Here is a 26,660-nt window from a genome sequence, read left to right on the forward strand (position 1 = left end):
AAAGTGAAGTAAGTCAGACAGAGGAAGACAAATACATGATATCGCTTATATGTGTAATCTAAAAGAAAAATGATACAAATGACCTTATTTACAGAACAGACTCACAGACTTCGAGAATGAACTTATGGTTACTGGGGGGGGAGACGTGGTGGGAGGAATAGATTGGGAGTTTGAGATTGACATGTACACACTGCTATATTTAAAATAGATAACCAATAAGGACCTACTGTAAAAAATAAATAAATAAACAGAAAGGAAAAGTATCCGCTGTAGTTTCCAATTAAGAGGTCACTGGTAACCCTCCCAAGAGCAATTTCATTGGTGAGGGGGCTATGGAAGCCAGAATGCAATGGATGGAGGATAGAAACAGAAACCACATGCCCTTTTTTCACCAAGTATTAACAGTACCTCTTATTACTTAAACCAGTGATTCCAAAACCAGGTGGATTATCAGAATCTCTCAGAAAGCTTTTGAAGAATACAGATATACAAGTAACACCATCCCAGGTTTGTTTCATTAGGTCTAAGACATGGGAATTTATGTATCATTTAGAGTTGTCTAAGCAATTCTAAAGACTTCTGGTATATAGTAAAATCGGAATCAGTGTGCCTAAACCTGAAAATCCTTAATTCAATCAGGCTCTGAAAGTTTTGTAGGAGTACATCCCATAGTTCTGTAGTGAAAAGTTTCTCAACATTTCTTATCCCTCAGGACAGGGATTATGATTTACTAGCACAAATGTAAGCTTTATTAAAAGTTCAAAGTTCTTTTCCAGTGACTATGACTTCACGCCAAGTATTTATTATTTCTGCACTTGCTTATCCTCAATCTATAAAAAGAATGACTTAGAGACGACTAAAAGTACGTCTGACTCTACTTAAAGGCATCGTTTTTACACAGATTTAAATATTAATCCTCCTAATATTTTAGAACTTTTCCGGCCAAAAGTGCAGAAGTCTCCTCCTCCTTGAACATGCAATGAAAGACAGAAATTAAACTATTTTCTCAAAAGTTAACGTGGAAACTATTCCTCAGTTACAACTAAACAGGGTTATGGTTCTCGACAGCCAGTCCAGGGGGCAACATGGGTGAGAAGAACATGGTTCAGAACTAAGACTAACTGAGCTAAACCTTATTTCCCTTTATTTCTTCAAAGCTGCACATTGCCCTTTCAGGGACCCCTTTAATCTCCTCCTTTACAGTCCCTCTACCCTGATTTTACTTAGATAAAAATGCTTGAGTGTAGAATACACATTGTGATTTGCCATGCAGTCCAATCTCCTAGAGAAGTTACTAACTCAGAATTTAAGCTCTCATTAACTTTCCATCAAAAGTCTCTGCGGTTCAAACAGCCACTCAAGACACTCTGCATTTTCCTTTTTACTGTGTAAAATGACAGTATGAATTAAACACTACATCCTTGACTAGCCAATCTTTCCTACAAAAGAGCTTTTAAAAAAGAGAAAGAAATTCTATTGTGTTTATTTCCAAAATAAAACAGTACATAAAGACTCCTAAAGCTGAAAAACTCTCTAAGGATCATTTGGTCCAACTTCCTGCCTTTAGGCAGGTAAATTTCTAAATCATCCAGGAAGATGCTTATCCCTCTCTCCTTAAAGATCTCCAGAGGAAACAGAGCAGTTATTGAGTATCTAATACATGCCAGGCATGCACCAGAAAGGGAAAAGGAACTAGCACTATTTCCCAGGTGTTTGCCTACACATTATCTCATTTAATCTGAGTACATTTTCCAAGACGTGTGTTAGTACTCTCATTTTTACAAATGAGAAAAACAAGGTTCAGAGATGTCATGTGGGACTGGGATTTCAAGCCAGGACAGGATCTTTCTCTCCGCCATGCTAACAGAAACCGCATGACCTGTTTCTTCATGCATGGCAAGGTTCAATATCCTGATGGTCAAAAAGCTCTTCATTTAGCTAACTAAAATATCTTCTCTGATATGGGCTCATTTTCTCTTATTCACTGTTCTATGAACAATAAAAACAACTTTCCACATCCTCCCCAAAACAGATGAAAACGGCACTCAAATCATTTCTTTGCCTTATCTATGGCAAACAAATCCAGTCCCTATAGACTTTCTCATTGAAGAAACTATTTATATCCCTGGGATAATTTTGGCCATTCTTTTTAGGATTTTCTCTGATTATAACACTTTTTCAAAGCATGATGACTCAAAACGAACACAATGCTCTCAAAAGTAACCACTTACTGAGATAGAAAAAAAAAAAGAGGGGGAGGTATTTTCTTTCATAAGATTCAGAAAGCAAAAACATTAGGAAAAAACTTGTTTAAATGACTTTTAATCATTACCTCAAGCTGAATGTTTTTTCCAAATATTTTTTACCATATTTTTCCAGTCATAACCCCAAAATTCCCTATTCACATTTTCTGAGTATGAGGCTTATATGAAATGTTCCACCCAATAGAAGACTCTCCTTTTATTTTTAAGTATGTTCGTTAAAGAACTCCAAAAGGAATCTCAAATGCTATAGCTATTGCTACATGTATCAACCTGTTATTATCAAACTGAAGTTGAATCCTTAAAGATTCCAAATTCATATATAACAAATAATCAATGAGCACCAACTCTGTAGTGGACCTGTGTTATACTCTAGGGATATACAAAAATATCCCAAAGACACTCCCTGAATTCAGGCACTTACATTCCAAAGTCAGAGACAGATCAACATACAATAAGCAACATAATGAAAATTACATTGGCGCATAGAGAAAGAAGTGGCAAATTTTCCCTAAGGAAGCTAAGAAAAAAACCAAGTCATAAGAGATGACCAAAAGTCCTGTGTATCTAGTTAAGGCTTTCAATAGGGGCACTACTGGCATTTTGGAGGTGACATTCTAGATTCATGAGCTGTCCCATACCTTAAGGATGTTTACTCATCCCTACCCCAAGCACTAAATACCAGTACAACACAACCATCCCACACATCATTTTAAAACTCCCCTGGAGTGGAGTGAAGATTACTATCCACAGATGAAAACCATTGCTAGAGCACAGGATACCTCAAGCTCAGAAATGACATAAGAAATAAGTAGGTTAGGGACTTCCCTGGTGGTCCAGTGGTTGAGAACCCGCCTTCCAATGCAGGGGACGCAGGTTCGATCCCTGGTCGGGGAACTAAGATCTCACATGCCGCAGAGCAACTAAGCCTGTGCGCCTCAACTACTGAGCAAGTGAGCCACAACTAGAGAGCCTACGTGCCACAGCTACAGAGCCCATGTGCTCTGGATCCCGCACACCACAACTAGACAGCCCGCACGCCACAACTAGAGAGGAGCCCACACACCACAACGAAAGATCCCGCATGCCTCAATAAAGATCCCACGTCCTGCAACTGAGACCCCATGCAGCCAGAAATAAAATAAATAAATATTTTTTTAAAAAGAACCACTTATTAAAAAAAAAAAAGATGGGGGAAGACTATTGTGCTTGTTTTTCAGTAGAACATCTCTGAAAGGATGCAAAAGAAAAGTGATACCACTGACTGTCTCTGAGAAGCAGGTGAATTGAGGACAGAGGGAAGGAGATTTACATTGTAAACTCAGATACAGAGTGACAAAGACAAACCTGGTTATTATATAGAGAGCTCTCTTTCACTCTTAAAAGAGTCCTGATTTGTATGATAAATTATATAGTCAACATACTTGTTTCTTGTAGATTTAGCATTATGTGAATGTATTACCTCTTCAAAAATACAAACTAAATACAATGCAGTGCCTTTGGATAGCAATGTAGGACTATTTTCCTTTTGTGTAATTGTTTGTGTGTCCTTAGTTTTTAAAGGGGGAGATAAATATCTAAGAAACATCGCTTGTAAACTTGATGTAATCCATCATGCACATATGGACCACACTAATCTTAGGAAGCACAGCTTTCATCATGTCACTCCCCTTCTGAAAAACCTCCCTAACTTCACTGTGAGCAAATAACATTTCAATTTCTTTGCTTGACCTTGAAGACTTTCCAAAGCATGGCCTTAATCAAGTTTCCCCCAGTACTCTGAAACTTTAACTCTCAGCTCTTCCATGGCTGGCCTATTGCTCTTCTCTAGGTATGCCTGATTCCTTTCTACTTCCCTATCTGTGTTCACTCTGCGATCTCTACTAGGAATGCCTCAATCCATCTGAATCCTATTCACCTTTCCAGGTACCATTCAACTCAAATCCCACCACTTTTCTGAAATCCCACTCTGAGCCACATTTATATTTTACTTGTAGTAAGTTATAGTAATTTCTCTCCAACAGATTCCATGTAGGCCATAAATTAGATTTTGAAGATTTTATTAATTAAATTTTAAAAAAATTTGAAGAGTATCTGTTATACGGGGCACAAGGACATAAAGTTGAATAAGAGGCTTTCCCTACCCTGGAAGTTCTCACAGAAATAGCTGACAACTGGCACCATACCCCCTTGCCCTCACACATCTACCCCTCTTGGCTGCTTGCAAAAAACTTACCTCATTGTCAGCATCACATATGCAGACACACACACACCCAAACACTCACCCACACACATACACACACATTCCCCAGCCCCAGGCCTCTAGGATCATGAAACTCAAGGGCTTTCAAAGGCTGTTTATTCCCAAGAAAGGATTAGAAACTCTTACAGTTCTCTATATTGCCTGCTACATAATGTTCCACTTAATTTTATGCAGTTTTCTATCATTTTCTAACTTTCCATGAGTATGTATCTAATCTAGTCAATCAAATTATTACTTATAGAGTAACTTATTAAATTCTTTATGGTATGTAAAACAATACTATTCACATATGGTCAATACATCTTTTTCATTGATTGATATAATTCTTGATGTTTAAATGTAAGGTGAATTATTACTTAGAACATGTATTACATATGTCTGAGTCATTTACTTTCCAGAATCTCTCATACTCATTGGTTTCATTCTCAATACCCTCTCCATATTCCCTATGCATTAAAAAAATTAGATAGATGATAGACAGATAGATAGATAGATGATATCCCTTTTGAGTAATAACTGGTTAGCATAGAGCCATGAACATAAAAAATAATGGAACATAATTTTATTTGGAGCACAAGATTCTAATTTAAACATAATATATAGACCTTAACAAGTCATTAACTTCTGTCAGAGTCTATGCAAAGGGATTTTTAATAATAACACCTCTCATAATGTTTCCAAGTGCGATCCGCAACCATCTCCATCAGAAGCGCTTGGGGCCATCATTAAATATGCATATTTGTGGGCTCTTCCCACAAATCAGTATCTCTGAGGGTGGAGCTGAGGAATCTACAGATATACCAAGAAACTGCTGACTCTTATGGGTAATACATTACATTATACATGTTTATACTTTTACATTCTATAAAAGACATTTATTTTCTCTTTACAATATCTGGAAGAGGAGCTGTGTGAACATCACTTCCAGATGCACTTCATCGAAAGAGAGAAGCTATACGATATGTTCCAGATCACATAGCACAGTGCCAAGTATTCATTTATTCATTCATTCAGCATTTATTTATTGAGTGCTTAGAAAGTGCCAGGCTCTGTTCTAGGCAATGAGATACCGCAGTGAGCAAGCAAAGACCATGGTCTTATGAGGCTTATGCCCTCCTGGTGCCCCTTTTAGGCAGCCAGGTAAACATTACACAGGAGTGAATGAGATACAGCCAGGCCTCCAGACTCTTAGTTGACTGCTTTCTCACTCCACCAAATGGTCTATTCACTACAGTGCAACATATCGTATCAATAGCAAGCATAAGCAAGATGCAAATACAATAAAAATCAGGCTTCATTCTTCAGGCAGCATGGAGAGTGGCTATAGTACAGAAGGTACTATATATAGCTAGAAGATGTAAAGCAGACTGGGTTCAAAGTATGGCTTTAGCATTTTACATACCTGGGCACCCTGTACAAGTTACCTAAGCCCTTAAGCTTCAGTTACAGAATTTATCAATACCTACACCTGGAAGGATCAATGTAAGAATGAAAACATAAAAGCAGACGGAAAACATCAAGCATGGGTCTAGCACAGTGTAGGTACTCAACGTCAGTTCTCTTTTCTCCGTTATCAAATCTGAATTTTATCCAACAATACCACAGCATTACCTAAAAGGCTAGATTTTAGATTTAGTTGGAGGTAACTGTAACTAGTTTGCTTAAATCTCATCATAAAGACTACTTTCATAGATTTTATCCTATATTACACATTTAGCTGATGCCCCTTTGGGATAAAAATAATATTATGAGTCCACTATAGAAAAACCATGCATTTTGAGTTTTCTCATCATAATAATTGTCTATACTTTGGGAACATCACTCATTTTCCAGGCAGAAATATATTAGATCATCACTAAAAAATATGTATATATGATAATGTATCTTTCCGTCTCTTCAAACTCTTAACTAATATAGTAGGTCCATAAACAATAAGTTCCCTGCATCTCCAACCTCACTCTTCCCCTTCTTTGCTAGCTCACAATAATCCAATGAGACTAGCTCCTCAAACCCACCAGACTCTCCAGCATTTAGATGTCATGCATGGTGTTGCCCTAGAGTCACCAGGTTAGTGCTTAACTGCATCCCACCTTAAATATCTGGCCCCCAGAGAAGCCTTTCCTGACCAACCATCCTGACAACATTAGGCTGCACTGAATAGGGTGAGGAAGCCTGGGTTCCGATCAGTCATCTGACAACATGGAGTTATGCTACAGCACAAATACACAGCTGGGCAGGTAGATAAAACTTCATACGCAACATGATATAACTCGCAACAGTGCATCTGCATTAGCTGGTTAAAAATATCAGCCAGGGCTCTCAGAAGTGATCCCTCCTGTGGAACTTCTGCTGAGAGGCTTGGTGAACTGTCATATACTGCTGGTATCAGGGGGAAACAACTCCTTAAAGGGGGATTCCCAGCATGGGCTGATTCTCTTCAGGCTGCTTTTATCCTTTGCTGTCAAACCACATTTTGCAGAATCTCTGGAAGTATTAAAATGGCCTGAGGCACACTGTTATATACGTCAGTAGCATCCTGTACTCTTCTTTAGAGCTCTTTTTACTTGTTTAATATTTCTTTTCTGTTAATGTTTGTCTTCTCCATTTAAGGACTGTGCCTACCTGTTGCCTGTTTAATTCCCAGTAACTGCCATAGTAGCCAGCATACAGAGGATTCCCTCTGTATATGTACAATAACCATTCATTGGGTGGATGAATTGAGAAGTGAGAGATGTGTCCGTGTGAAAGAAGCCGAGTTTATTTAATGTAATACACGTGAAGTACCTAAAATAATGCTTGGCACATAGTAAGCATGCAATTAGTGTTGTTGTTATTTGTTAACCAGAACAAAAATCTCCTGAGGATAATACAAGAGGCGAGTTACTGACTGATAAATAATATGGTTGAGCACACGCTGTGTGTGTACTAAAGGAGTAAGCTTTGACCTCATCTACCTCAGGTGTTTTTGAGTTAATTCATTTTAATATTTGAATATACAAATTTATATATCTTATCTTATGAGAAAAGATATCTCATATCTTTTCACATACTCACAATTGAGTACAATGCTATTAAATAAAACCACCCACTCACAAAAATAATGTCTTGACCATATAAGTATCTCTATGGGAAAGAGCAAAGAGATATATCCATGCTTCATTCTCTCAATGGACAGAAAGAAAATTGGTGCCCTTGAATATTGTAAGGAAAAGCCACACACATTCTTTCTAAGACTTGTGAAAATGAAGCAAAGAAAGTACAAAAGACCATATATTTTAAGTCACTGAAATCCCAACACCTACTCTAAAATAATAAAAAGAAGTAAAATCTGTAAAAAAAAAAAAAAAGACTTGAGGTCATTCTGCCTCATTTTATCCCAACACTGCAGCAATATTTCCTGAAGAATTAACTGAAGAAAGTGGTTCAGGGAAGGAATACCTACTGGAAAAAGTTTTTTAAGGCTATCAATCTAATTTGTTTTGGAAGTGGATTTTTTTAGTATTTTTATTTACTAAGCGTTCACACTTTTTTTTTACTTTATTAAACGGCATGCTTTAGTTTTCCCCAAGAGTCCATTTTCTAAGAGTCTTTGATCTAACCATCCACATTTTGGTCCTCTATATACTTTTGGGGAACTTCCTATCACCAATGGAGAAGGAATGTGGTTATAAAATCAAATAATTCTTTCACTGTCAGAATCTAATTCATTAACAATCAGACACAACTATGTCCGAGCATTAAGTAACAAATTTTAAAATAAACAACCACTTATAATACTCCAGAGGGAAAAAGAAACCCTCCACTATGTATATACATCAAATGAAAGTACTCTGGTAGAAATGGACATCCGCGGACTAGTCTAGTCAGCCATTCTACTTCACACGAGGAATATTCCTAAGTCACACAAAGGTGCCTTTACTAAGCTTGAATGATATAATACATATGGAAAATGTGTTCTCCACTTGATCTATTGCTTCTTGCTAAAAAGGTTGTTCTTTTCCATGGGGCCATAATGACATTAAGCCTCAAGTACATTCAAAATAAACATTTCCATTTTTAACATCATTCACTTTCCGTGGTTTTTTCCTAAAATTAACTCATGTTTAAGCCTATGGGGTTAGTAAAGATGAAAATCTCTTTGGAATAAATAGGGGGAAAAATATGAATATTCTAAAGAAGGATACCTACCTCAGGCCCTGTGATGTGCATCAGACCAGAAATAGCAGAGGCAACAGCATCGTACCCAGCTCGCTGAGACAGTGGACCTGTCTGACCATACCCTAAGACAACAAGAATAGACATATTCAGCACCACCCAGGGAGAGCAACAGTACAATAGTGTGTTAAAACCATCTGTATCCAGAAATCCTACAGCATTTTGTTACTATTAGGTCTACACTATCCCTTGAAGGAGGCTGTAAAATTTAATTATGGTGTTATACCCCAGAAGGTTGCAAACTGGTGACTCGTGGGCCAGATCCCCATTGTACAAATGTTTTGTCTGGCCTGAAGAGTGTTTTGAAATGTATTTACTTAGTTTCCAACATTTAAAGATCAGGAGATAGCACATAATATACAAATTTCTGGCTTTTCTTGAAAAACCAGAAAATACATTCAAAGCTCGGCTCACATCCTCACATGGCAATAATCAATTAGAGTTGAGTAATAGTTCTTCCCTTTACACACGGCATAAATTCTCCAATTTGCCGCACTCTACACCCCTCCTTAATCCTTTATGCTTCAGTCTGATTCAATCATTAACTGACCTTCCAGACTCCAATAGGTACTTGCTACTCCTGCTGTATACAAAACAATATACAAAGTAAAACAAAACAATGTCTCCCTAGGTTCTATTTACATATTTTTTCAAGTATGCAAAGAAAATATAAATGATAATTTAAATTTTGAACATAAATAGAATTAATACATCTCCTGCCAGTGCTTTTTAGGATTACAAAGAGAAGGTGAAGGTGTCACTTTTTGTTGCCATCAGCAAAAATTAAAAGAACATAAAGGGACTTCCCTGGTGGTCCAGTGGTTAAGACTCCATATTCCCAATGTAGGGGGCCCAGGTTCAATCTCTGGTCAGGGAACTAGATCCCGCATGCCGCAACAAAGACCCAGCGCAGCCAAATAAATAAATAAATATTTTTAAAAGAAAAGAGCATAAAAATATTTTATCCTACTCTCCTCAGTCCTGGTGCTTACTGTTGGATAATAAAGGTTATATGAGGAGCTACATAACTCTGTCTCCAAATCCCATATATTTTGCTTGCTTCTCCAGCAACCTGGAACACTCTATTTCACTCCATATATGTACATACCTCACTCCCTCACATCCTCCAACTCTGCACTGAAATGTCTCCTTATTAGAGAGGTCTTCCCTGAAGAACTTTTATGAAAGATCACTCTCACTTTTCACTCTTAAGCCCCCTTACCTCATTATATTTGACTTCACACCTCTTATCACCAGAAGATATATAATATAGTTTATTTATTTTCTGTACCCTCCCTACTCAAAGGTATGCTCTAGAGAGTTTTTTCTATTGAATTTACTGCTGTACTGCCAGCATCCAGAATAGAGTTCAGTAACGGTTACCAAATGAATCAATGAATGAATACTGGTTATATAAAAACAATTACCTTTAAAAAACAAATTAATTAATAAAGAAACTAAAGAGGCTTTTATTCTGTTTTGTTTTCTTTTTGAACAAAATGATGACATAGGAGGCCAACTTCCTCCTCCCATGGACACAGTGCTTGTACGGCTACACACAAAGCACTTCTCTCTGAGAGAAATCTGGGAACTGAGCAACTCGAGAAATCCAGATGAATGACTCCTATACATTGGGCAACAGAGACAATACCCATATCGAAACTGGTAGGAAAGGCTGAGACACTCTCATCATAAACCTCACTCCAGGCACAAAACCATACAATTAGGAGGAAAACCCAAACTCCCAGCTTCTCCCTGAGGAACAGGCAGTACAGACATCTAGTGTCCCAACCTTTAAGTCTCCCACCTGAGAAACAGTCCCCTAAAACTCCTATCTCTTATAGCCAGCATTCATGAGTCCTACAGGACTACAGCAAACAAAGAAGTTACTGATAGCATCATAAGCACTGAACACAACTATCCCCCCAGGTCTCAGGACTGAAGGAGCAGCGAAAACATCCATCTCCCAGTCTTTCCCTGGAAAGGGTTTGACTTCATACTTTACAAGCTGTTGCCTAAGGGTCTAGACACTAATTGACAACATCTAACTGATCCTACCTGGAACCTGAAAGAATCAGTGGGTGCTTACCCCGCCTTCTCCATCCAGCTCACTCCAACAATAAAACCAGGTCACCATCATCTCTCCAGAAGGACCTTCTACACATGTCTTGCGCCCCACCTTTTGCAGCTACCGCCTGGGAGATGGGTCCCCAGATCACCTGGCTCTGACTGTCAACAGTGCTTGCAGTTAACAAGTCCCACTGGACTATAGCAAACAAATAAGCAGTTTGTAATGGGCTCAGGGCTCAGTGCAAGGGAGAATACAAAAAGCCTACCTTCCAGTTTCTCCCCAGAAAGTGCCTGATGGCATACTTTCCCAGCTGTTGCCTGAGGGTCTGGCTTCTAATCAGCCTGTATCTAAGTGCTGGCTACAATCATCCCCTTTGGAACTTAGATGGGTCTTCTCATACCCTCAACTACTAAAAGGCATGAAGAAGGACAGTGGCTTGGACAGTCACAAAGGTGTGAGAGGCATCCAGGAGTTCAGGCTGTGCTGATTAACAGGATTCATCTCCTACACAAGAACATTCTCTCAAGACTGAAAGAGGTGCTGTTTAGCTAATGCACAAAAACCGACACAAGCATTCAAGGAAAATGAAGAAACAAGGGAATATGTTCCAAACAAGAGAACAATATAAATCTCCAGAAACCAACCTTAATGAAACAGAGAAAAGTGATTTACCTGACAGAGTTCAAAATAATGCTCAGAAAGATGCTCACAGAGGTCGGGAAAGCAATGCATGAACAAAGTGAGAATTTCAACAGAGACTGACGGTATTACAAAGTACCAAACAGAAAGTACAGAGATAAAGAATAAAATAACTGAACTGAAAAATTCAATAGAAAGGTTCAACAGCAGACTAGATCAAGTGGAAGAATGAGTCAGTGAATTAGAAGACAGAGCAGTGGAATACATCCACTCAGTGAAGAAAAAAGAAAAAAGACTAAAAAAGGAGTGAAGATAGCTTAAGAGACTTATAGCGCACTAAAAAATGGGCCAATATACACATTATAAGGATCCTAGAAGACAGGGGGGACCTTATTCAAAGAAATAATGGCTGAAAACTTCCCTAACCTGGGGGAAAAAAACAGACATCCAAATCTAGGCAGCCCAAGAAGTACCAAATATGATAAATCTAAAGAAATTCACACCCAGACATTATAATTAAATTGTCAAAGACAAAAACCTTAAAAGCAGCAACAGAAAAGCAACTTGTTACATACAAGGGAACCCTCATAAGACTATCAGTGGATTCTACAATAACCTTGCAGGTCAGAAGGCAGTGGGATGAGACATTCAAAGTGCTGAAAGGAAATAAAAAAGACTGCCAAACAAGAATACTCTACCCAACAAAACAGTCCTTCAGAATTGAAAGAGAAATAAAGAGTTTCCAGACAAACAAAAGCTGAAGGAATTTATCACCACTAGTCTTACAAGACATGTTAAAGGGATTTCTTCAAGCTGAAACAAAAGGATGCTAATTAGTAACATTAAAACATATGAAAGTATAAAACTCACTGGTACAGATAAATATGTGGTTAAATTCAGAATACTCGAATATTGTAATGGTGGTGGGTAAATCGCTTATAACTCTGGTATAAAGATTAAAATTAAAAATATTAACACCACCTATAACTACAATAATTTGTTAATGAATACACAATATTAAAAAGATTTAAATTGTGACATCAAAAACATCAAATGTTGGAGAACAGTGTAAAAATGTAGAATCTTCTTATACATTTGAAGTTAGGTTGTTAGGTCAGCTTAAAACAGACTATTTTAGCTATAAGATATTTTATGTAAGCCTCATGGTAACGCAGTGCAAAACCTATAGTAGATACACAAAAGAGAAAGAGAAAGAAATCTCAGCATACCACTACAGAAAATCATCAAATCACAAAGGAAGAAGAACACAGGGAAAGAAAGGAACAAAGAAATGACAAAACAACCAGAAAACAATTAACAAAACGGCAACAGTAAATCCATAGCTATCAATAATTACTTTAAATGTACATGGACTAAATTTTCCAATCAGAAGACACAAAGTGGCTAAATGGATAAAATGAACAAGACCCAACTATATGCTGCCTACAAGAGATTCACTTCAGCTTTAAGGACACAGACTGAAAGTGAAGGCATGGAAAAAGATACTCCGTGCAAATGGAAACCAAAAGAAAGCAGAGGTATCTATACTTATATCAGATAAGGTAGACTTTAGGACAGAGACTAAAATAACAGACAAAGGTCTTTATATTGATACAATGATAAAAGGGTCAGTCTAACAAGAGGATATAATATTTGTAAATATTTATGCACCCAACAGAGAAGCACCTAGATATATAAAGCAAATATTAACAGACCTGAAGGGAGAAACAGACAGCAATACAATAATAGTAGGGTACTTCAATAACCCACTTTCAACAATGGCTAGATCATCTAAACAGAAAATAATAAGGAAATATTGGACTTAAACTACATGTTAAACCAGATGGATTTAACAAACATTTACAGAACACTCATCCATCAGCAGCAAAATACACATTTCTTCTCAAGCACACATGGAACTTCCTCAGAATAAATCATGTGCCACAAAACAAGTCTTAATAAACTTAATAACACCAAAGTCATGTCAAGCATATTTTCTGACCACAATGGTATGAAACTAGAAATCAATTACAAAGAGAAAAGTAGAAAATTCACAAATATATAGAGATTAAACAACATGTTACTGAACAACCAATGTGTCAAAGAAGGAATCAAAACATAAATCAAAAAATTCTTTCAGTCAAATGAAAATGGAAATACAACATACCTAAATTATGGGATGCAGCAAAAGCAGTTCTAAGGGCAAAGTTCATACGATGAACTCCTACATCAAGAAACAAGTAAGATCTCCAATAAACAACCTAACTTTGTACCTAAAGTAACCAGAAAAACAAGAACAAATGAAGCCCAAAGTTAGTAGAAGGAAGAAAATATCAAAGAACAGAAAAGAAATAAATAAAAGAGAGACTAAAAATACAATAGAAAAGATCAATGAAACTAAGAGCTAGTTCTTTGAAAAGGTAAACAAAATTGGCAAACCTTTAGTTAGACTCACCAAAAAATGAGAGCAAGAACTCAAGTAAATAAAATCAGAAATGAAAGAGATGTTACAACTGACACCATAGAAATACAAAGAATCAAAACAGACTACTATGAACAATTATACACCAACAAATTGGACAACCTAGGAGAAATGGATAGATTTCTAGAAACTCCAAGACTGAATCATGAAGAAACAGAAAATCTGAACAGACCAATTACTGGTAAGGAGATTAAGTCAGTAATCCAAAACCACCCAACAAACAAATGTCTAAGATCAGAGGCTTCACTAGTGAATTCTACGAAATATTTAAAGAATTTCTATTCCAGAGCAGCTAGTTTATAGCTGTAAAGGGCATCCTAGACCAGACTTCCAGTCTTGAACACAATGGCTTTTAAACCACCAGTATCCCCAGCATAAGACAGGCCCCCAGGAGCAGAGAGAAGCTCCGCTGTAAGGCAGGAACACTAAGTGCTAGTGAACCACCTGCTATCTCAACAGGAAGTCAAGAGAATGAATTAGCTTCAGTCCACTCTAGGTAGAGAATATCAGGAGCTCAGGCTTCTGGCCAGGAGCCCAAATGCCTCAAATGAGACAAAGAGAGGCCCCTCACCCATCAGCACAACTCTAAATGAAGTCTTCTAAACAAAGGCCTGCAGGAAAACATGCTCAAAAAAACGAACAGTTTGCTAAATAAAAAGGCACCATAATACTTGCCTTGTGATACAAATTCTCTTGTTCAGCTTACAACAAGGGGGAGGCACAAATATCCTAATTACTTTAAATTACAGCTTCCAAGTATTTCTATTAAAGAGAAATATAAATAGTTACCCTCACAGAGGCAGTATGGCATAGTGAATAAGAGGATGAGTTTTAGGACTGAAAAAAATCTGAATTGAAATTATAGCTCTGCTAACTACTAAATCTTCAACAATTCATTTAATCTCCCTGAGCCTCAATGTGCAGAGTATTCACATTTATCTCATTGATATATTATGAGGATTCACTTTGATAACACAGCATAAGCAAAGTACATTACATTGAGAGCTAAATATACTTAGTTAATAAATATGCACTGATTAATATACTAATAACATAGTAGCTTGCCCTTTCCACAAAATATTGAGAATAACAAAAATTGCCTTGAAGTATGTTTAAATGATGAGGAGAATAAATATTCTAAGCATTGCATTTATGTTGTTTAACAACCCATTAAAATTGAAAGTTTTTGTACTTGGAAACTAGCACATGTTCATTTTACAAAAGAAACTTGACAATAATAACATATTTTTGGTAATATGAGTCAAAAATTATTCCACCTTTCACCTTACACTTGACTTAACTGCTTAATTACTGACAACCAATACCATAATCAACAAATATTTATAACAATAAATTTAAAAATTTAAAACAGGAAACTGACATTACCAAAATGGTATTTTGCAAAGATTACTCTGGTGGCAATGTGAAGACTGAATCATTTATTAATAATTTAACAAAGAGCTGAAAAAATGGTAAGCACAGGATCCAGATAGTTCTTTTTAATTTTATTTTTAGTTTTACAATTCCAAAAAAGACCATGATCAAAATCCAAATTACAGAGGAAAAATTTAAGCATGTTAGTTCTATTTTATATTCAAGTAAGGGAGGTAAGGAAAACCAAGGAGGTTATGGAAAATCAGAGAGGAAATCTTTCTCTCTCTCTCCTCTCTCCTCTCTCTCTCTCCACTACCCCACCCCCTTACTCACCCACATTCATTTTAAGGAGCAATCTCGCCATCTTGTGGCTCTTATGAACACTGACTATAAAGCAAAACTTGAACTTCCAGACATAAGTAAAAAATGCAAGGGAAGGGAAACTAAATGGAAAAGATTTCTTGTCTTTTAATATTTGCCCTGAATACCAGATGCTCTGGCCTGCCCACTCCTGGTTTCACTCATTTTTCTTCTTAATAATGTCTAACTTTTTGTTTCCCTTTTCTCCTTAACCAAAACAGGAGTATGTTTAAAGTTAGTATCATTCCAGCAGCTATAGAAACTCCAAAAATAGATTGTTTATCTGAAAGGAGAACAGAAGCAATAAAATATTTTACAGTAAATAATGTAATCCTTCAAAATGTATACAAATATCTGGACTTCTTTCCCTGATCATTTTCTAGTGTATAGATGGTTTCTGAATTAAAAGATTATGAACTCAATGCATTTTATTTTAAAAAATATTTATTTTCTTATCTGTCCACTGAAAAGGCCTAGAAGCAAAGACTAACCCAGCAGCAATGAGCATCACCAGTATCCAGACGGTGGTCTCTAAATGCCATTTTCCACTAAAAGAAATTAAGATTCCTTGGGGGGAAATGGTTGATTACAGGATAGGGCAGGAAATGTACAAAATGCACCTGGAATATATTGTTATACCAGAAACCAAAGAAGCTATCAGACTATTAGTCATGTCAAGAGTATGCAGAAGCCAACTTAAAAAGGCCTCCACTGGCCAAAGATGGGACCATTTTGAGTATCAGTAAGGATAACAGCTGCAGTGGACTGAAACACAACAAATATGTTAAATTCTGTGAGTTCCTAATGATATTTTTTTAATCATTAGGAAGATACTAGGGAATAAATTCATTACTATGACAATTGGTAAATAGAAAGAATTTGCATCTATCCTGCCTTTCCTTAATGATCTATACTCAGGGTAATCAGACAGTTGATGAAGGGAACATTATGTTTCTGGAAGTGTTCCAATCAATATATGAAGAAGGAACGGCAGAATCAGGGTGTCATCATTTTGTAACTCCTAATGGATTAACAGATCTAGGCAATCACCATCAATGGCTGCTAACATCACAAACAAGAGCAATAGCCAGCCCATGTGCTCCAGGGGAACTACACACCACCTTCTATGACATATTCTTGACCAAAAAAAAAAAAAACCTCAAACCAAAATCTGAGCAAACCTATAGATATGTCAATTTGTAAATAATAACAATGACAAAAATTAAACAACATGGGAATGTAATCAGCAAAATTCAACCTACCCAACAGGACAAAGTGGGTTTTTTTAAACAAATAAATTTTAAGAAAAAAGAGATTGAGAAGCAACTATAAATTAAAGGAGATTTAAGAGACATATCAATCAACCGCAATAATTAGACTTCATTTGGATCCCAATTCAAATTAACAAACTATAAAACGAAAGAGAGAGAGAATTGGGAAAATCTGAACATCAACTGCATATCTGATGATATTAAGGAATTACAGGGTTTTTTTAATTTACATGTGATGACACTGGGTGTTTATGCTTTAAAAAGAGTCCTTTTCTTTTAAACATATTCTGAAATATTTAGAAATGAAATGATATTAAGTCTGAGGTTTGCTTTTAACTAATCAGGGGAGGGAGAATAGGTGGGGTTGTAGGCAAAATAAGATTGGCCATGAGTTGATAATTATTAAGCTGGATAATGTGCACCTCAAGAGCCATTATACTATTCATTCTACTTTTATGTAACCTTAAAATTTTCCACCATAAAATGCCAAAAAATAAATAAATTTAAGAATGGCATGCAAATTTCATTTTGTATGTCTAAAAGTACCCCAAGGAATAATAGAACTGAACGGACCAGGGGCAAAAATTCTTGCTTTACAGATGAGAAAACTGAGGCCCACAGAGGTTAAGTGACTTGTCTAAAGTCATAAAGCCAGTCAATAGCAAAACTAGAACTAATACTGAAGTTTTCAGTTTCCCAACCTGGTTCTCCTTCATCTGAACAGGATGTCTGAAGACTCTTAGCCACTTTCTACTTTATACTTTATAGGATTAATTCAGAAACAAATTCAAGACCCAGTCTCAATAAATGTTTTTGGTTTTTCTAATTTGCGTGCTTTGTTTTGTAGACATCTCCCTTATCATACCTTTTTCCTCCACTGTGACAATTAAATGAGACATTTAGTAAATGGACCAAAGTTTCACATTCTTATGGCTTTTCACTCAACTTTTTCAATTGGCATTGTGAAAAACCTTCCTGTTGATCTGAAAGATTTCCCACAATCACACCTTGCTTTGAATAGGGTTTGTCCTTCTGTCACATGCATAGTGATTTAGATTCTCAGTCACACCCTGTATTGGTGGATTATTTTTTCTTTTTCCCTCAGGTCACAGATACAGCATTTTTAACTGTAAGATACGTACATTTCTACATGCAAGATTACAAAACTAACCTCAGCAGGATTCACTGAGATTCCTGTAAACCTCAATAGGGCAAGAGACCTCGCTGCAAACATGCTAACCAATCAAAACTAACACTTAACCAAGGACTCCATAAAGCAAGAGTGGTAATTTAGGGTGATGGTGGTAATAATAATGATAATAGTTAACATGTACAGAGCACTTGCTATGTTCCAGGAACTGTGCTGGTGCTTTGTATGTGTTATCTGATTTAAGTCTCACAAGAATTACATGGGGTAAATTTTATTATCCTATTTGAATTACTATTGAGAAAAATGAGGCCCTGAGAGATTAAGTGCCTTACCCAAGGTCACAAAGCTACTTGCTGTGATTCTGTAACTAATTATTGACGTTTTGACACTCATTACAATGTAACCATTTTTGGAAAATATTTCCATGAGTATTAATAGTTCATACATTGTTCAAAGACCAAAAATGTGACTAATATGGTTTGCTACCTCAATAACCTATGAAATTAGATCCCCCAATCTCTATCACAGAGATGCAGCAAAATTGGCTGATTAATCATACAGCACCTAAAACATCTGAAATACTAATAAGTATATGTTCCTAGTCAGAAAAGGCAAATAAATCTGTAAATTAAGCAGTATGACTACAATGCAGCAAAAAGAAGCATACTAAGAAAAAATGCTTATACTGATGATAGCTGGTAATACAGAATTACCACTTTTTTATGATATCCAATTTGATGATACTAATACTTAAAAATATATTTTGTTTGACAATTGCTTCTTATGCATACGTTTCACTTCCCCCAACTAGTTAGTATAACACTAAGCAGACAGTGGAAACTTAATAAATACTCATCAACTGACTGGTGCATATTTTTGTATTTTGTACTGTTTCACGCATGCTTATGACATTCTTCACATAAGATCAAAATAAATGTTTTTTTACAGGGCAGACAAGAGTAAGGGGTAACTGGGTGTCCAGATACTATCTTGCTTATAATATACAGTGTGTTTTTTATGGAAAAGAAATAAAAAGTCTTCAAAACTCTCGTCATCCAAACAGTCTACAATTGCAAAAGCTTTGGTGATCATACCAAAGCATCCCACTAAAAGTGACTTTAACTACATGCCCAATCATGTAAGTACACACACACACACACACACACACACACACACACACACACACACACAGAGATTATCCTAAATCTCAGAAGACTTATTCAAATAGGAAGGGAAAAAAACTATTATAAATCACAATGATATAATGAAGATAAATTGCAGAATATGCCCTTAAATTAAGAATTCAAATATATTTTCATGGAATCTATTCGAAAGAAACTACTAGGAGTTACATCTACATTCCAAGAGTCAATATTTTGTACAAGATGAATGCAGCTCACATTCCGACAGATGCCCCATAAAATTATTAAAGAATAAAGAGAATTACCATTTTATATATTTTTCATTTTCAGGAGAAAAATCAAATTTTAAATTACATAAATATAAAACATGAGTAGATAAAATATGAGCAGAAAAGAAAATAAAAACCCAGCCAGACTCTCACATAAAACCAATTCCCTATAGCTGATTCCCACACTCCAAATAGCAGCACTACGTCAGCCTATGAAGGGACATTTTAGGCAAAGAACACAGAAATGTTCAGTACTGACCTCTTTACAGAGACTAAACATCATCTCAAATCAAATCCAGATAAATGGATAACTCAACTGAGTAACAAATTAACAAGAATCATCTTTAGCCTTGTTCCACTGCCAAGAGAAAAGTACTCAATTAAGCACAATCTACATCTTTATTTAATAGAGATCAATGAAAAAAAAGAATAAAAGTGACCCAAGTAAGAATGATATCAAACAAAATCCAGTAATCTTTGAACTGCCCAAAGTTGGGAACAAAGTTTCTCCAAAAATGCAGACTTCTGAGTAAGCAGTGCTTCCTGAGTAAGCAAATACACATAGTTACACCAAAGCCAAAAACAGAGAAATAAATAACATGAAGCCAGGAAAAACAGTATAACATGTAATGGTGCTGGGTAAAATAATCACTTGCAGAATAAACTAATGGGTTTTAAAAGTTTGCAGTTATGAGCATATCTAGTGCTCAGATCTTGGTTCTTAAATACGATTCGCCCCTCAATGGAACCAGGGCTCCTTGGAGAAATGGTTAATTCCAGGCTTGGGGCAAGGGGTGTGGGGGAGGACCTAAATAAATGTGGAGTATCTTGTGCCAAAAATTAAGAAAGTGCTCAAAGGATGATGAGGACATATCAAAAATATACAGGGGATAGTTTGAAGGTGCTCCCACTGGCCAAATCTGGACAATTTGAGCATCAAAAATAAATCATGATAGTAAAGGATTGTAACTGATTGAATAACATATGAATAAAAGAGCCCAAACTGACATAAATAAATAAATAAATAAAGGAAAGAGAGAGCTCTCCCTTGTAGTAAAAAAGTCAGTTCATAAATGTAAAAGAAATGGTGGAATTAGAAAATCACTATTTAACATCATCATAATAATAGTAAACTCAGGCAAGAATCATCAATGTATGATAAAAACAGTGGAGATAGTTTGAGCAAGTAAGAGAATATTTACATAGTCTTAAAGTATAACCCCCCTGCCAACACTATATTCTTTTAACTATAACAGGTAAAACAATAACTTTACACTGGAGAAACCTAGCAGATACCATCTTTAACCCAATCATCAAAGTTACATTGCTAGCAAATACACAGCTTGCATTACCCGATACAATGCACTGAGAAGAACTCAGCATTACTTCTCTGGCATGACTATCAAAAGTACTTAACCTGAATCTACTCATAACGAAACACCAGAAAAATCCAAATTGAGGAGCATTCTACTAAAATAATTGACCTGCACACTTCAAAAAATGTCAAACCGGGCTTCCCTGGTGGCGCAGTGGTTGAGGGTCCGCCTGCAGATGCAGGGGACGCGGGTTCGTGCCCCGGTCTGGGAGGATCCCACATGCTGCGGAGCGGCTGGGCCCGTGAGCCATGGCCGCTGAGCCTGCGCGTCCTGAGCCTGTGCTCCGCAGCGGGAGAGGCCGCAGCGGTGAGAGGCCAGCGTACCACAAAACAAAAACAAAAAATGTCAAACCATGAACTACACAGAAAGACCCAAGAACCACAAAGAAAAACCCAGATTAAAGGAGGCTAACGTGACATGACAATCGAATACAATGCAGAGTTTGGGTTTTCCTTTGCTATAAAGGACTTAATTGAAACAACTGACAAATTATCAATAAGGTCTGTAAATTATATACTAATATTGTTTCAGTATTCATTTACTGATTTTGGTAATTGTACTCTGGCTACATAATAGAATTCCATTTTTTTATAAAATACAAACTGAAAAATGAAGGGGTAAAAAGGCATCACATGTCTGTGTCTTATACAGTACATAAAAAATGTAAGTAGATTAGATAGATGATACAGATGATAGGTAGGTAGGTAGATAGATACATGGCTAGATACACAGATACAAGCAGAAAAGATAAAGCAAAACTATTTGTATATCTACATCCATGGAATAACAGACTATACAAGTAATTAGTTAGAACAGGAACCTGAAAACCATTCAACTTGCCCCCATGTTTGAGGAAGAAGAGAAAGAGGATGAGGGGGAGGCAGCAGCAGCAAAGGCAGAATAGCTAACATTTCTTGAATACTTCCTAAATGCCAATCATGTCACATACATTATCTCATTTAATCCTTACAATAAACCCTAGAATTTGCAGATGAGACCATTGTACTTGGGAAGGTTAAATAATTTATCCAAAGTCACCTAAGTTATAAGTGATAGAGCCAATATTTCAACCAATCTACAGGGGACAATGCCCCCACCTCTCTTTGCCCTGTCTGAATCTGAACAGTTCCACCTTTATCTGTGTTGGGTCTCTATGTAAGATACTTGAAGAAAAAGTGGGATAACCTCAGAACACTAGATTACACTATTCTCCCTTACGCTGTTCCTGGCTGCAGTTAGAAAATCACTTAAGAAGACACAAGACTAAGGTTATAAAGAGATCAGGGCAAGCTAATTAAAGCTGCTCACCAACTCTAGTGCCTTAAAGCAAAACGTGAGGAAGGAAAAGAGCACTTACCACAGTGCTCAAATCCCAAATAGGAACCTGGAGAGTCATTTCATTTTTAATAAATTAGTTACAACATTATGTTCCACTAACATTGATTTGATAAATATCTACTGAATATCAACTATGTGGAAATAGTATTTTCAAGAAAATCAGTAGCACTTGGGGAAAAACATTAGTGCCCAATAGTGACAGAATACAGCTCTCTGTAGCTCCCCATTTGCTCAGTTTCTAATGCCTGCATGGTTGGCCAGAACTGGAGGGATGTGAGGAAAAGAGGCACGGTCAGCAAGAAAGGTCTTACTTAATTGGTACTATCATGGTGAGTTAGTTTGGTTGCTCTCTGGGCTTGACAGGAGTTTAAAGCCTACTTGTCACATGGGGCACTTTACTGGGTTCTTCAAAGACCTCCCCCACCCCATCAGTGGGCGTCTCTTACCTCCAGGGTGAATCTATCTTTTTTCTAGCTGATCACTTTTGAGTCCTTCCTCACTCCCAGTTGTCATCAGCACCACCAGCTTCCTCCTGCCCTCTTAGAGAGGGTCTTAACCACACAATGTTTTTCTCTTTCTCACCCTGATCCGCAGAACAGCAGTGGCTTCCCAAACCACAGCCCTCCAGACATCCTCTGGCTCTCTAAATATCTCAGGCATGAATCACATATCAATCTACTATCTACCAAGCTCTGGGGAACAAAAACCAAATCCTCCCAGAGGTTCCACTGAAGGCTCCTTCTCTTGGCTTGAGGTTATGCATTTTATACAACTATTTCTTTTGAAAATATAAATGTTTAATAAACAATTTTCATTTAAAAATGACTATGGAGAACCAAGATGGCAGAGTAGAAGGACGTGCTCTCACTCCCTCTCGTGAGAACACCAAAATCACAACTAGCTGCTGGTCAATCATCGACAGGAAGACACTGGAACTCACCAAAAAAGATACCCCACATCCAAAGACAAAGGAGAAGCCACAATGAGACGGTAGGAGGGGCGCAATCACAGTAAAATCAAATCCCATGACTGCTGAGTGGGTGACTCACAGACTGGAGAACACTTAATACCACAGAAGTCCATCCACTGGAGTGAAGGTTCTGAGCCCCACGTCAGGCTTCCCAACCTGGGGGTCTGGCAACGGAAGGAGGAATTCCTAGAGAATCAGACTTTCAAGCCTGGTGGGATTTGACTGCAGGACTTCGCCAGGACTGGGGGAAACAAAGACTCCACTCTTGGAGGGCACACACAAAGTAGTGTGCGCATCAGGACCCAGGGGAAGGAGCAGTGATGCCAGGGGAGACTGAACCAGACCTACCTGCTAGTGTTGGAGGGTCTCCTGCAGAGGTAGGGGGTGGCTGTGGCTCACTGTGGGGACAAGGACACTGGCAGCAGAAGTTCTGGGAAGTACTCCTTGGCATGAGCCCTCCCAGAGTCCGCCATTAGCCCCACCAAAGAGCCCAGGTACGCTCCAGTGTTGGGTTGCCTCAGGCCAAACAACCAACAGGGAGGGAACCCAGCCCTACCCATCAGCAGGCAAGCAGATTAAAGTTTTACTGAGCTCCGCCGACCAAAGAAACAGTCAGCTCTACCCACCACCAGTCCCTCCCATCAGGAAGCTTGCACAAGCCTCTTAGATAGCCTCATCCACCAGAGGGCAGACAGCAGAAGCAAGAAGAACTACAATCCTGCAGCCTGTGGAACAAAAACCACATTCACAGAAAGATAGACAAGATGAAAAGGCAGAGGGCTTTGTACCAGATAAAAAAAAAAGATAAAACCCCAGAAAAAAAACTAAATGAAGTGGAGATAGGCAACCTTCCAGAAGAAGAATTCAGAATAATGATAGTGAAGATGATCCAGGACCTCGGAAAAAGAATGGAGGCAAAGACTGAGAAGATGCAAGAAATGTTTAACAAAGACCTAGAAGAATTAAAGAACAAATAAACAGAGATGAACAATAAAATAACTGAAATGAAAACTACACTAGAAGGAATCAATAGCAGAATAACTGACGCAGAAGAACGGATAAGTGACCTGAAAGACAGAATGGAGGAATTCACTGCTGCAGACAGAATAAATAAAAAAGAATGAAAAGAAATGCAGACAGCCTAAGAGACCTTTGGGACAACATTAAATGCAACAACATTTGCATTATACAGGTCCCAGAAGGAGAAGAGAGAGAGAAAGGACCAGAGAAAATATCTAGAGAGATTATAGTCGAAAACTTCCCTAACATGGGAAAGGAAATAGCCACCCAAGTCCAGGAAGCATAGAGAGTCCCATACAGGATGAACCCAAGAAGAAACACACCGAGACACATAGTAATCAAATTGGCAAAAATTAAAGATAAAGTAAACTTATTGAAAGCAGCAAGGGAAAAATGACAAATAACATACAAGGGAACTCCCATAAAGTTAAGAGCTGATTTCTCAGCAGCCACTCTACAAGACAGAAGAGAGTGGCATGATATACTTAAAGTGATGAAAGGGAAGAACCTACAACCAAGATTATTCTATCCAGCAAGAATCTCATTCAGATTCGATGGAGAAATCAAAAGCTTACAGACAAGCAAAAGCTAAGAGAATTCAGCACCACCAAACCAGCTCTACAACAAATGCTAAAGGAACTTCTCTAAGTGGAAAACACAAGAGAAGAAAAGGACCTACCAAAACAAACCCAAAACAATTAAGAAAATGGTCATAGTAACATACATATCGATAATTACCTTAAACGTGAATTAAATGCTCCAACCAAAAGACACAGGCTTACTGAATGGATACAAAAACAGGACCCATATATATGCTGTCTACAAGAAACCCACTTCAGACTTAGGGACATATAGAGACTGAAAGCGAGGGGATGGAAAAAGATATTCCACGCAAACGGAAACCAAAAGAAAGCTGGAGTAGCAATACTCACATCAGATAAAATAGACTTTAAAATCAAGAATGTTACAAGTGACAAGCAAGGATACTACATAATGATGAAGGGACCAATCCAAGAAGAAGATATAACAATTATAAATATATATGCACCCAAGATAGGAGCACCTCAATACACAAGGCAACTGCTAACAGCTATAAAAGAGGAAATTGACAGTAACACAATAGTAGTGGGGGACTTTAACATCTCACTTACACCAATGGACAGATCATCCAAAATGAAAATAAATAAGGAAGCAGAAGCTTTAAATGACACAATAGGCCAGAGAGACTTAATTGATATTTATAGGACATTCCATCCAAAAACAGCAGATTACATTTTCTTCTCAAGTGCACACAGAACATCCCCAGGATAGATCACATCTTGGGTCACAAATCAAGCCTCAGTAAATTTAACAAAATTGAAATCATATCAAGCATCTTTTCTGACCACAACGCTATGAGATTAGAAATGCATTACAGGGGAAAAAAACGTAAAAAACACAAACACATGGAGGCTAAACAAGACGTTACTAAATAACCAAGAAATCACTGAAGAAATCAAGGAGGAAATCAAAAAATACCTAGAGACAAATAACAATGAAAACACGACAATTCAAAACCTACGGGATGCAGCAAAAGCAGTTCTAAGAAGGAAGTTTATAGCAATACAACCCTACCGCAAGAAGCAAGAATCTCAAGTAAACAATCTAACCTTACACCTAAAGGAACTAGGGAAAGAAAAAGCAAACAAATCCCGAAGTTAGCAGAAGGAAAGAAATCATAAAGATCAGAGCAGAAATAAATGAAATAGAAACAAAGGAAACAATAGCAAAGATCAATAAAACTAAAAGCTGGTTCTTTGAGAAGATAAACAAAATTGATTAGCCAGACTCATCAAGAAAAAGAGGGAGAGGAATCAAATCAATAAAATTAGAAATGAAAAAGGAGAAGTTACAACAGACACTGCAGAAACACAGAGCATCTTAAGAGACTACTACAAGCAACTCTATGCCAATAAAATGGACAACCTGGAAAAAACAGACAAATTCTTAGAAAGGTATAACCTTCCAAGACTGAACTAGGAAGAAATAGAAAATATGAACAGACCAATCACAAGTAATGAAATTGACACTGTGATTAAAAATCTTCCAACAAACAAAAGTCCAGGATCAGATGGCTTCACAGGTGAATTCTATCAAACATTTAGTGAAGAGCTAACACCCATCCTTCTCAAACTCTTCCAAAAAATTGCAGAAGAATGAACACTCCCAAACTCATTCTATGAGGTCAACACCACCCTGATACCAAAACCAGACAAAGATACTACGAAAAAAGAAAATTACAGACCAATATCACTGATGAATATAGATGCAAACATCCTCAACAAAACACTAGCAAACAGAATCCAACAACACATTAAAAGGATCATACACTATGATCAAGTGAAATTTATCCCAGGGATGCAAGGATTCTTCAATATATGCAAATCAATCAATGTGATACATCATATTAACAAATTGAA

The 26,660-nt window shown here is 37.2% G+C and overlaps 1 protein-coding gene across 7 annotated transcripts in view; it reads right to left on the minus strand.

Moving 5' to 3' along the window:
• SUGCT (succinyl-CoA:glutarate-CoA transferase) overlaps nucleotides 1-26,660 on the minus strand; it is a 681,818-nt gene that overhangs the window by 605,873 nt on the left and 49,285 nt on the right. For all 7 annotated transcript variants that reach the window (XM_067745863.1, XM_067745864.1, XM_067745862.1 and 4 more), the window contains exon 7: nucleotides 8,713-8,804. In XM_067745863.1, the coding sequence (XP_067601964.1) occupies nucleotides 8,713-8,804 (92 nt within the window). The remainder of the gene's footprint in view (nucleotides 1-8,712; nucleotides 8,805-26,660) is intronic.

Source organism: Pseudorca crassidens, chromosome 8 (genome assembly GCF_039906515.1).
Source record: "Pseudorca crassidens isolate mPseCra1 chromosome 8, mPseCra1.hap1, whole genome shotgun sequence".
NCBI classification, from domain to species: Eukaryota; Metazoa; Chordata; class Mammalia; order Artiodactyla; family Delphinidae; genus Pseudorca; species Pseudorca crassidens.